Source organism: Pristiophorus japonicus, chromosome 7 (genome assembly GCF_044704955.1).
Source record: "Pristiophorus japonicus isolate sPriJap1 chromosome 7, sPriJap1.hap1, whole genome shotgun sequence".
Lineage (NCBI taxonomy): Eukaryota > Metazoa > Chordata > Chondrichthyes > Pristiophoridae > Pristiophorus > Pristiophorus japonicus.
In genome coordinates, this window is record NC_091983.1 from 16,272,468 (window position 1) to 16,285,776 (window position 13,309).

At 44.4% G+C, this 13,309-nt stretch overlaps 1 protein-coding gene and 1 long non-coding RNA gene across 14 annotated transcripts in view; one reads left to right on the forward strand and one right to left on the reverse strand.

Moving 5' to 3' along the window:
* Positions 1-2,003, forward strand: part of LOC139267079 (uncharacterized) — a 34,989-nt gene extending 32,986 nt beyond the window's left edge. For all 3 annotated transcript variants that reach the window (XR_011593825.1, XR_011593827.1, XR_011593826.1), the window contains exon 3: positions 1,158-2,003. This is a non-coding gene — a long non-coding RNA (uncharacterized lncRNA). The remainder of the gene's footprint in view (positions 1-1,157) is intronic.
* fam135a (family with sequence similarity 135 member A) overlaps positions 1-13,309 on the reverse strand; it is a 253,544-nt gene that overhangs the window by 46,344 nt on the left and 193,891 nt on the right. Inside the window, exons 18-19 of one of the 11 annotated variants that reach the window (XR_011593824.1) lie at positions 9,827-9,983; positions 8,901-9,618 (exon numbers count right to left, since the gene is read on the reverse strand). The exons of 9 other annotated variants lie outside the window; for them this stretch is intronic. Coding sequence is in view for 1 of the 2 variants with exons in the window: in XM_070884854.1 (XP_070740955.1) it covers positions 9,898-9,983 (86 nt within the window). In the remaining variant the exon portion in view is untranslated. Of the gene's footprint in view, positions 1-8,900; positions 9,619-9,826; positions 9,984-13,309 lie in introns of those variants that run through there. One more of the 11 variants, XM_070884854.1, reaches the window with a different exon arrangement.

The window sequence follows — 13,309 nt, forward strand, 5'->3', positions numbered from 1 at the left end:
TTTTACGTTCGGTGATATGCAAATGATTTTGAGCGGAAAGGTGAGAAAACACACACTTCCTAAAATTAGCACAATTTTGGGCGCAATTTACACCTGGATCGTCAAATGTGCCCAAAGCGGGAAATCCAGGCCATGGTATATACGCTCAGCATGGTACTACTCTAAATGATCAAGTCCCAACTTTGGGAAATTACATGCATAATCTGCATCCTACAGTGGCACAGGGCATTGATACGAGTATGGCTCTTTAAGCTGCACATTCAAACACATTTAAATTAGATGACTGTCAGTCGTTATTTTCTTTCCACAGTAATTCACAAGATAAAGGTTAACAAAAATTATAATCAATAAATGAAGTAAATAATTGTTTGCCCATTAAAAGTCCCTTTGGTATACATATCATAAATGGCTGAATTTGTTATTTCTCAAAAAAATGAAGACCTTGAGTTAGGCAAAAGTTATATTAGCATGAACTAACATGAGCTATGTTACACCCAAAGGAGAGAATTTCAACAAACAAGGCTATAAGATTATCTGTTTTTTTAGTTGAATAGATTATGCACTTTAAGGAGAGCATTAACTATTACTTGGCCAAGCTTTTATTTGGTATAGCACAATTGATGGGTTCCTACATTAACAAAGCATTACAGGGGGAAAATATTGCTTCATGACTAAAACATGATGCATATAGCAAGATGAACTCTGAAGTTTAAGAAGCCTTTGTTACATACTGCCTGAATGCATATAAATACAACTGCAGAATGGAACGCAAATTCTGGGACGACAAAAATTTCCCAGAAACTCAAATTTAATTCAAGATAGAATTATTTGAATAAAGATGGGAACTATCTCTGGAAAAAAATTCTTCCACAATCACAGTGACTGACCCAAGCGCTGATACTAATATTTTAATAGCGCTCAAGTCAAAGCCATCATCCACTTTACCCTGAGAACCAATTTTATTGTGTCAAATATTTGACATGTTACCCAGTTTCCCCAAAATAGCACAAGAAATTAGTAAATTTTTTTTTAAGGATAATGTGTGCAGATTATGATATCTGACCCTATACTCTCAAATTTTCAAAATTAACATTTTCTACCTTGAAGGAGACAAATTCATTACTAAATGTAATTTTGATTTTCCTTTTGTATCACAGATACTCCAAATCAGGATTGTATGTGCAAACAGGAGTGGTTAACCCAAAATCATTGCTTTAGCCCTGTATAGATGTTGACCTGGAAATTCCCAAGCCAAATAAAATGAGTATCAACAAGGTCCTGCTACATTTTCTGGATCAATTATGTGGATGCATGAAGATGGATGTAATGTGGATGAATAAAAGGCAATGAATACTGGAATAGGAAAGCATAATTACAACCAAATAGAACCCATTAGTAAAGATAAGTAGAAAATAATTACTCCTCATGTACTGAAAGTATCTAGTCAACACAAATTTATTAACGAGACATGAGATTTATTTCAAGCATTTTCCATTACGTCAGAATAAGTTACTCAATTATTAGTGAGGCTACAGTTGAAACAGTATGAAATTTTGGGCACTATTTGCTCAAAAAATATATCAATGCATTGTCAATGATCCATAGGAGAGTAACAGGGAATGATTCCAGGATTCCAGGCCACAAGTTAAAGGTTCACAGAACTGAACCTGTTTTCACTGGGCATAATACAGGTTTTTCAAGAGCTGTAAGGAATATATGAAAGAAGTGATCTTCACATCAGTCTTTTCACTGGCACAAAGAGCACCTATTCATCTTGATTTCCTTTCAAAGCATGTTACCGGCCATTCCATCGATACTTCCTCTCTAATCTCCCTTCCCTTTTTTCTGTTTAGCTCCCATTTTTTCCAGTTGTGAAGGACTGTAGACCAAAATGTTAATTTCTGTTCTTTCCTCAGATGCTACCCGGCCTGCTGTTAGTCAGCATTTTTGGTTTTGCTTCTGACATATTGCAAAGAAAAAAAATGTAAACTGGTTTACACACAGCTTAGTCATACATTTATTAACGCAGGACTTGCAAGATAATAAATCTGTCCGCATAATTTAATGTCATTGATATAGTAGTTTTATATGGTTTTTATGAGTTTTACATGGTAAGATTGTGGGATCAAAGGCATGAGTGGAGTTTAATTGGATACTTGGCTGATCTTTCAAAAAGACTGTTTTCTGAAGATCCCATCAGGTTTCTTCAACCATCTCCCTAGTTGGTAGATCGAAGACCTCCCACTTGCAATAAATGGTTGCAAGAGTTTGCATGGAATCGGTAAGAGCAAGAAGTCAATCAAGAAACAAATTCAAACACCCAAGGACCTAGGTAGATGAGGCAAGTTTGCTGAGTTTACTCTTGGGTACACAAAAAGGTACCCACAAATCATACACATCTTCCAGGACCCAGTAGCACAAGATTCCCAGAGCTACACCCCTTCAATGACAAAGATACAGAGAAACAGATCTCTGCCCAGTATACTATGCTATCTCCATAATAAGTATACAGGGAGCTAGGGAGCAAAAGCAAGGCCTCCAAATCATAGAAGAATGGAGCAAAATTTGTAAACAAACCCTCACAATCTTCACGGGCAAAGAACTCTCGAGCAGGCCAACTCACACTGCTAAATGTAATGAACCCCACAAGTTCGATAGATTTCCTTGTATAGATGCTGGAGCGGGTATCGGACCTTCTTACACACCTTCTGCTTATGTTCCGAAATCCAAGCACTTTGGGCTGTGATCTTGGATAGCATAAAGGCCATGACCAGCATTAAAAACTCCTCACACCCACTAACCTGCCCTTGGGGACTAGAGTACTACTTGAGAAGGCAGAGAAGTGCAACGCACTGCTGGCATTGATGAGATGTATCTCTCATGATATATCAAGTTTGCCCTCACAGCTCATCAGACTAGGTGGCTTGCGAAAATGTTGTGTTACATGATTACCCACCCCACTAACAGGTTGGCAATAACAGTGACTGATGATTTCTATCTTGGCACACAATCACCTATGAAGGAAACATTACTTACCATAGTAACTCCTGTTTCTCTGGAGGGTCTTCCACACAGGCGCACTGTGGGTTTTGATTTACGCCTGCACAACTGATCAGAAGATTGAAAAATCAATGCAAAATACCTCTGCACAAGACAGGTACTCCATCTCAAATAAATCCCCTCCCCTCTGTGATGGCACTGATAAAAGGACCAATAAAATAGAGAAGTATTTGGTGAACCTTGAGAAGGTGTGCAAGTTTAAGAGCAGCAGTTTAGCAGAAACAAGAGTTACTGATGGTTTCAATGGAAGAATCTTTCCTAAAAAATGTGCAATTGAACAACCACAGGCACATGCATGCTATTGGAGGTCTTTCAATATTAGTCCTCCCAAATTGCATCACTTCACACTGCTCTATCAAGAACTCTATCTGCCATGCTTCTGCCCATTTCACCATCCTTTCTATATCATCCTGAAGCCTATAACTATTCTCACCACGATCTACTACTTTGCCAAATTTCATATCATCGACAAACTTTAAAATGATGCTCCCTACACCATAGCCTAGGTCATTTATAAAAATTGCAGAGAAATGGACCCAAAACTGACCCTTGGGGACCACTGCAAACCAGCTCCCAGTCAGAAAAACATCCATCACCACCCTTTGCTTCCAGTAACTGAGCCAACTTTATATCCATACTGCCATTTTTCCCTTAATTCCATGGGCTTCCATCTTCTTAATAAGCCTTCTTGAATTCATTACCTCAAAAGAATTTAATCAAGTTAGTCAGTCATGATTTACTTTTAATAAATCCATCTTGCTTCTCCTTGATTAACTCATGCCTTACCAAATGAAAGTTTATTTTGTCCCTGATAATGGTTTCCATTAACATCCCCACCACCGACGTTAGAAAAAAGGGATGAAGGGATACGAGAATAGGATGGGTAAATGGGATTTAAGACCATTTGCAAGCATGGAAAGTAAATGCTGATATGGACTGGTTGGCTGTCTATGCATTTCTACATAGAGGCACATTTTCAATGGGTAACCCATTCGCTAAAAAGCCAATCATTCAGACTATTGTCACTATCCATGTTTTTTGTAGGACATGCACATCACAGAAAATGTGAATCTACATATATAAGCTCAGTAATTATTCAGGCCTTTTCTGTTGATTTAATGCACAGCTGTGCAGTGGATAACAATGTTCCCTGGAAATGACATACCTTTCATATAACTATATCTTCCTCTTTAGCACCCGCAGCACTTTGCACACCAGACGTAGTGAAGGGATCGATAGAGCCAGTGGAGAGATCGAGCTGAATGTCGGTTATGCACATGTGGAAACAGCCAGTGGAGAGATAGAGCTAGGTGTCATTTGTGTACATGTGGAAACTAACCCCATTTCTTCGGGTGATGTTGAGAAGGGGCAGTGTGTAGATAAGGAATAGAAGCGGGTTGAAAAAAGATCCTTGGGGGATTCCCGAGGTGACAGTCAGGGTTGGAAGAGAAGTCATTGTTGAAGATACTCCAGCTACAATTGGATAATGGAACCAAGCAAGAGTCGTCCCACCTAGCTAGATAACGGAGGAGGTGCAAGCAGGGAAGGAGAAGGAAAATGTGCTCAACCACGTCAAAGGCTGCAGAGTGCCAAGGAGGTGCAAAGAGGGATAACGTACTACAAGCAGAGCACGTCATTCCAAGACTTTGGTTAGGGCCATTTCAGTGCTTTGGGAGGGGCAGAAAGCTGACTGGAGGGATTCAAACATAGAACTGTGGGAGTAATGGACACAGATCTGGGAGGGGACAACACCTTCAAGCGCTTGAGAAGGAGAGATTGGAAATGGAGCAGTTTGTGAGGAGAGAGTTTGAGGGTGTTTTCCACCCCCCCCCCCCCCCCCGAAAGAGTGTAACTTTGAAAGACAATGCCCAAAGAGGAAATAATTTCTAATTTAAGTTAGCATGGGGCTAGGTTTGGGAGTTGGTTGGTCAGCAGTTTAATAGGAATAGAGTCAAAGAAGGAGGAAGAGAGCCTCATGAGCGAAATGAGCTCCAAGAAGGCTTGAGAGGAAATGAGAGAGAAACTAAAGAGTTGGTGGTTAAGGCTAGGATAGGGTGTCTGGGGAGGTATTGGCTTGGTGCACAAGGGGAAAGGTGTTTGGGGGAGGGTGGGGGGAATGCAGCAGAGGGTGCTAAACAGATGGTCTCTATCCTGGTGAGCTTCTTGCACTCTTAGAAGTGAGGATAGAAGAGACAGATGAGAGGAGGTTTAAGGAGGATGATGGTAGCAGGGAAAAGCTGGATGTTATATTTGATCTCCTGAATGATCCTAGAACAGATACATGTGGCGATTAAGGGATCCTGAATTACAGCCTTTAATAATACACTGATGAGCACATGAACAGATACAACTGAAGTCACCTTACTGTTGATTTATTGGGCAAAGATGGCAAGAACAAATCAACTAGTGACCAATGTATGTTATTTGCTGAGGTTAATAAATATTGTCTTTCAAATTTGTCCATGCAAATAGATTTGAGGGTCACTGGTTCAAAATGAGCTAAAATCTTCTCATTTTTTCTACGAGAAAAAACAGCATCTGTAAATGAGTAATGCCTGGGGGTTAAAAAACAAAATTGTGATGTGTGAATAAACTAATAAACTGCCCCAACTGGATACTTCAATTGAAAAAGAGAAAAAAGAAATGCTACAAACTACTTGATCAGAATAGGGTCTGTTAATCTAGGAATGATCAGAAGGGTATGTGAAAACAGGAAGATTATATTAATGAACGATATCAACCACCTAATCTAAATTAGGAGTGCTCATAGTTTGGAATTTAAGTTGGTAAATGTAATGTATGACAAATCCTGATCCAATATGCTAAGGAAGCCAGATAGACAGCTCACATGTGGATTTTTCATCATATGAGCCATTTAAACAATGAACCAGAAATATGCAGGGAATGAAAGTCATGGCACCTTGATGATATCGACCACATCATTACATTCAACAGCTAAATCATTTTAAAAAGCCAGTTTTCAAAGGAATAGGTAAAACAAATTGACGATGGCAGGAGTATTGTTCGGTAATGTTTCAATTGAGAAGAAATTAGATACTTTTAAAAAGTACACCGCTAAGTATACAGAGTAAATACAAATCTAGAATTAGGAACTGCAAACTAAACAAATATCTTAACTAGATCAATTAAGAAAGTCCCAAGTGAAACCCCCAAAAAAACACTGCAGATACAAAACAAATCAAGTAATTCTTCCAGAAATAAAGTAATATTGGATATAAAAATAGATGACCGTCTTCAAATATTCACTAAGCAAGCTCTACATTATCTGAGATAATCGAAATATACTCAGCAACTTCACAGAGATGGATGCCCTAAAATGACTCAAAAGGCTTAGAACAAATAAACCCCTAGGGATGGACAGCATGTAGCCACAAGAGTGCTGACTGTCATACTAAGGGAGTCATTGAACAATGAGTAATCCTGCTGGATGCAAGCACAAGCTAACGGCACTCAAGTTCAAGAAAGGCCAACACGTCAGTGCAGTACTGATGGTGTGTCGCATCATAAGTGCCATCTTTCAGATGAGATGTTAGCCAGCAGTCTTAGCTGCACACTTAGAGGGACACAAAATATCTCTAAGAGCAGGGAGTTCTGGTATCCATAACCAACACCACCAAAAGAAAACTTTCTGGACATTCATTAATCTGCTATTTGTTGACCTTGACGTGTGCAGATTTACTGCTACATTTGCCTACATAACAATGACAGCACTTCAAATGATATTCATTGGTTGTAAAGCACCTCGAGACATCCCAGGGACATGATAAGGCACTATGGGCTAGATTTTTGGGACATATTCGCCTATTTAGTGCCCATATAACTGCCGAGATTCAGTTTATCGCCTATTTTTGATGAGAAATGGAAACTACTTCCCGATTATCGTCGGTAGAACTTTTAGCATACAGGAATGAGCTAAATTGCTCGGCCTATTTTCAATAAAATCGTACATCATCATGTGTGCAAGGCCCAGAATACTGTTTATAATGGAAACTAATGCCCAAATATGGTCCAGATTATTGCCGAGCGCTGCTTTTGGCATTTCGCCCATATTGAGCCCAAATGATTGCTCGCCCAAAAAGACGCTCAAGAAAAGCTGCACTCACCTGACCTTAACCCGGCAGTATGGATGCCATTTTGTAAATCGGAGGAAGTTTAATAAAAGGCTGCTTCAAGTTGATGGTAGCATTGAAGTAATTAGTGAGTGATTTTAAGGGCTGTTTAGAATCTTGCCAATCATCTAATCACATTGTGGTCAATTTCGAGTTTATATTTTGTTTGTTGAGAACAGTTTAAGAATTTTGAAGATAGATTAAGGCATTTATAGTGATGGGGCCTGTAATTTCTCAGCCAGTATTGATGACTACTCACATGCTGCAGAATAGAGGTGGGAGAAGGTTCATTGAAGAGCATTATGTGCTCAAAGAGGTGGCAGACTGCTGAGGAGGGAGAGACCTTACACCCAATGCATTTACAGGGATAAGCGGTCATACCTGGACTTGTCCGATAACACGTGCGTTAGAAGGCTGCAATTCTGAAAAGAGGCCATCAGTGAGATATGCCAGCTAATTAAGGGAGATCTGTAGCCTACCAGCACCATCAGGACCGCACTGCCCGTTTAGGTTACGGTTGCGGCACTTTCCTTCAATGCATCGGGCTCGTTTCAGACCTCAGCTGGCGACATTTGCTGCATCACTCAGCACGCCACACATTCCTGCAGTCGACAGGTGACTGAAGCCCTTTACGCACGCAGGATGTACTTCATAAACTTCCCGATGACCAGGGAGGCACAGAGTGAGAAGGCTTTGGGGTTCTCGGGAATAGCAAACTTCTCCAAGGTGCAGGGAGCAATAGACTGCACGCACATCGCCCTGCGAGCACCTTTACAGGATGCAGAGGTTTACCGTAACCGAAAGTGATTTCACTCCCTGAATATGCAGCTCGTTATCGACCACAAGCAAATAATCATGGCAGTAAATGCAATTTTCCAGGGAGCATCCATGACGCGTACATCTTGCATGAGAGCACTGTCTCTGATCTGTTTAAGAGACAGTCACGAGGTCACAGTTCGATGCTGAGGGATAAAGGATATGACCTTGCAAGCTGGCTCATGACCCCACTGCAAAAGACTCAGACAGAAGTTGAGAAGCTACAACAAAAGCCATATAGCCACATGCAACATTGTCGAAAAGACAATGGAGTGCTCAAGCAGCACTTCAGATGCCTGGACCACTCAGGAGGCAACCTAAAATACCACCCTGAGCAGGCCACTGAGTTCATTGTGGTGTGCTGCATGTTGCATAACATAGCTATCAAGAGAGGACAACAACTGCTAGATGGGATGGCCAGTCCACCTCAGGAAAGAGGAGGACGACGACCTCGATCAGCACAATCAGCCTGGCGATGAACCCATGCCCCCATCCACCCCCACACCACTGGAAAAGCCCTGTGGTAGTTACGCAGCAGCAAGACTGTTGCGTCAGCAGTTCATAAATGAACACTTTGTGTGAAGTTATGTTGGTGACAGTTACGTTAAGTTTCATCCTTGCTTGGCCATTGTTTGCAACCTAATAACCGTACATTATTAGAAGACACTGCACAACAATTGTAATATTCAACAAAATATTTTAATAATTTAACTGATGTCAAAACATTTCAACAAACCATAACACACATCTCCCCTCCCCCCCCCTCTAACCTCCAACAGTCAACAAAATCTTTCACCTAACAATAAATTTTCAATAATGTTAACACTACAAAAATACCTTCCCACCACCCCCAACATTCAAAAATGTTTTTAATAACAGTCAACAATTTTAATTAAAATAGATTAAGACCCCCCCCCACGCTTCCCTCTTCTACCTCTACCCCCCCTTTCTAGTAACGGGGCCAAGTCGTCTTGCAGCAGGGCACCTCAAGCGCTGCTGTCGTGGAGTGGGGGCGGGGGGGTGACGTTGGCAGATTAAATTCAGGGGGCCCAGGATAAGACATTTCCGAAGAAACGTCTTCCAAGTCACAAGCAACTGCTTCCTCCGAACTCGCATCTGTCGACATTGTTGGTGATATGGCACCTTGTGGTGCAGTGCCGTATCCCGAAATCATCGCCTACTGCATGGCATCGACAGAGTCGGCTGTTTGCCGCATTTCCGCAACCATCTGCCCCATGTCCTCCGAGATTCGCGCAGATAGTGTGGCAATGTTGCCGGTAAACCCAACAATCGTTTGGAGGAGCTCTCGACCAATGTCGACGCACGCACTCGACAGAGACACCATAATCCTAGTTCACATCTGCCTGTTGCTGCTCGTGCTTATCTCGCCGACACAACCTCTGCGGTGTGGGTGCTGGATGACTCGGAGTGCCCTGCTGAAAGCTGCTTGGTCCCGCTACCTCATTCGTTGAAGATGACGTGGCCGCAGGTATTGCAGATTCCTCGACCAGCTCATCATCCTCCTCCTCGGTTGTATCTTCTTCCCCCGTGGTCAGCACGACCTTCAGCAATTGGGGTGATGCTCCAGGGGCCTCCCATTGTGCCTGGGGAGCTGGAAAACATAACTGAAGTTAGTAGAAGAGAAGGGGAGACATGAGAATGATTGCGTGTGCAGGCATATATATGAGGAGCAATACTACTGCAATAAATATGAATGAGAGACGTTACATACAATTAAAATGAGAGTACAGAAGCTGCATTCATAACATTACATCATTCATATATTATAGTCAAATGGCATTAAATTACCACTGGTTTACACATTATTCACGTGGCGTAACAACGGGATCTGCACCACCTACAAAGGCTGAGGCACGCTCCTCCCGGTCGGTTAACTGAAAAAGATCCGCAGGCCCTCCTCCGGTCCGTCTTTGCTCCGCCCGATTCTTAGATATCTTCTTCTGCAAAGGTAATTGCCTATATAAATAAAATACACATATATACATATACACAAATATACACACACATATACATACACACACACACATAGATTTATATATCTACATACACACACACACATATATACACACACACACTATACCAGACAGTGGCTCGCGCTGCCTCCATTATCAGGGAGACGCTTTTTTATGAATCTCCCTCAGCTGCTCCAGGCTTGCGTGGTCCGGAGTCCTTTCGGCCAGCTGCCCAAACTGCAGAGGCAACTGTCGGGCACGTGGTGCGGGCAATGGCGGCGGCTGCTCTGACTTCTCCCACGACCCTTCGAGAAACTAAAATGTTGCTGGGCCCCAGCGTGTCTCATCCCCTCCCCTCATCACACCTCAGATCTCCCACCACCTCTCCTGAAGGCACTGCTCAGTGCCAAGCTTACGGCTCACACCCCACCGTAGGCAATTAGGCCCATAGAGTAGAGCCTGGTCGCCAGTCGTTTCGGGCCTCCATGTCACTGGACTAAGACCTTGGCTTTGCTAAGCCCGTGTGGTAGCCGATGTGCAATGGCCACCCCATGTTAAAAGAACTCATGCACAGGCATCTTCCACCCTTCTAAATGAAGTTCAGGACCTGAAACGTCAAGACCCTCACAGACAACCCCAACAGTGACAGACTGGAATGCCGCACCGCCATCGTTGCCTGGGAACTTAGATGCTTCGATGTCGACATCGCCACCCTAAGTGAGATCCGGCGGGCATGGGAAGGCCAGCTCAAAAGAACAAGGTGGAGGTTACACCTTCTTCTGGAAAGGCAAACCAGAAGAACGTTGCCTCCATGAGTTGGTTTCGCCATCAAGAACGAGCTAGTCGACCGCCTCAGAGACTCCTCCTGCGGGATTAGCGAACACCTCATGACTCGCCGGTTCACCCTATCCTGGAACCAGGGTGCCACAGTTATCCGTGCTTACGACCAACACTCGACACAACAGATGAGGCCAAAGAGGCATTCTCTCCAACCTCAAACAATCCCTGTCCCGCGTTCCTACGGATGACAAACTGATCCTCCTCAGCGACTTCAATGCCAGAGTTGGTAAGGACACGGACCTCTGATTGGCAGAGGGGGTAGGGAAAGCCAACTTCAGCGGTACCCTATTCCTGACAAAATGCCTAGAACACGACCTTGTCATCACCAACACCCTGCTCTGCCAGAGGGACAAGTGCAAGGCATCGTGGCAACACCCGCTCCAAACACTGGCACCTGCTTGACGACGTCATCGTTCGAGCGAGGGATCGCAAGGACGTGTGCATCACCCGCGCCATGACAAGAGCCGACGACTGCTGGATGGACCACCGCCTAATCCATTCCGTTATCAACATTAATATCGCCCCAAAGTGACGACGGCAACAGAGGCAATGCAGCAGAAAAATCCACGCCAGAATATTCAAAGTCCCAGCTAAGAGAGCCTCTACCAACCTGGCGACTCAATAACCCCGAGAAGCAGAGTGCCCACAGCGCTTTGTCTGCCCTCCAGGCCACCATAACCAGTGCCTGCGAAGAGACATTCAGTCACTCAACCAGGAAACACCAGGACTGGCTCGACGAGAATGACCAGGCGATCCAGAAGCTAATAAACTGCAAGCGCAGGGCATTTCTAAACTTAAAGCAACAACCCAACTTGGGAGCAGCAAAGCAGCTCGACAGATGGCTGAAAGCAGAGATCCAACAAAAAACCCGTGACCTAAAGAAAAGATGGTGGATGGAGAAAGCACAGGAGACTCAGCAACTGGCTGTCAGCCATGACGTGCGAGGATTCTTCACCGCAGTCAAGTCCATCTACGCCCCAAGCACCCAAAGCCCCACCCCACTGCTGGCCAAGAACAGGGAGACACCCATCAAGGACACCGAGGCAGTCAGGGCCCACTGGAAGGAGCACTTCGAAAATCTCCTTAATCGAGACTCTGCCTTTGACACGAGTGTCCTTGGCTCTATCCCACAGCATGCTGTCCACCACTATCTCAGCAAAACCCCAGCCCTGCACGAGGTAGAAAAGGCCATCCGTCAGCTCAAGAAAAAGGCATCAAGAGCAGATGTAATTCCCGCTGAGGCACTAAAGTATGGCGGAGAGGCACTATTGGCTCGAATGCATGACCTCATCTCTCTCATCTGGAAGGAGTGCATGCCTAGAGATCTGAGATGCCGTAATCATGACCATCTTTAAAAAAGGGGACAAGTCCGACTGCGGCAACGACAGAGAAATTTCCCTGTCAGACACTGGGAAGTCATCGCCAGAATCCTTCTCAAACGTCTTCTCCCTGTGGCTGAGAAGCTGCGCCCAGAGTCACTGTGCGGATTCCGTGCGCTATGAGGCACAACGGCCATGATTTTCATGGCGCAACAACTGCAAGAGAAATACAGGGAACAGCACCAATCATTGTATATGGCTTTCTTCGACCTCACAAAGGACTTTTGACACTGTTAACCGCGAGGGACTATGGAATGTCCTCCTCCATTTCGGCTGCCCCCAAAAGTTTGTCACCATCCTTCGCCTGCACCATGACGACATGTAAGCCGTGATCCAACAGATCCACCACAGACCCAATCCATGTCCGGAACGGGGTCAAGCAGGGCTGCGCCAACCCTCTTCTTGATCATCCTCGCTGCAATGCTCCATCTCACGCTCAACAAGCTCCGCGCTGGAGTGGAACCAAACTATAGAACCAGTGGGAACCTGTTCAACCTTCGCCGCCTCCAGGCTAGATCCGAGACCGTCCCCAACCTCTGTTGTCGAACTACAGTATGCGGACGACACTTGCATCTGCGCACAGAGGCTGAATTCCAAGCCATCGTCAACATCTTCAAGTCATACGAAAGCATGGGCCTTACACTAAACATCCGTAAGACAAAAAGGTCTTCCACCAACCTGACCCCACCACACAGAACTGCCACCTGGTCATCAAAATCCACGGCGCGGCCTTGGACAACGTGGACCACTTTCCATACCTCGGGAGCCTACCATCATCGATTGATGAGGTTCAACACTGCTTCCAGTGTGCCAGCGCAGCCTTCGGTCGTCTGAGGAAGAGGGTGTTCGAGGATCAGGCCCTCAAATCTGGCATCAAGCTTATGGTCTACAGGGTTGTAGTGATACCCTCCTCCTGTAAGGCTCAGAGACGTGGACCAAATACAGCAGACACCTCAAATCGCTGGAGAAATACCACCAATGATGTCTCCGCAAGATCCTGCAAATCCCCTGAGAGAATAGATAGAAACATAGAAATTTACAGTGCAGGAGGCCATTTCGGCCCATTGTGTCAGCGCCGGCTGACAAAGAGCCGCACGGCCGTTCGTCAGCA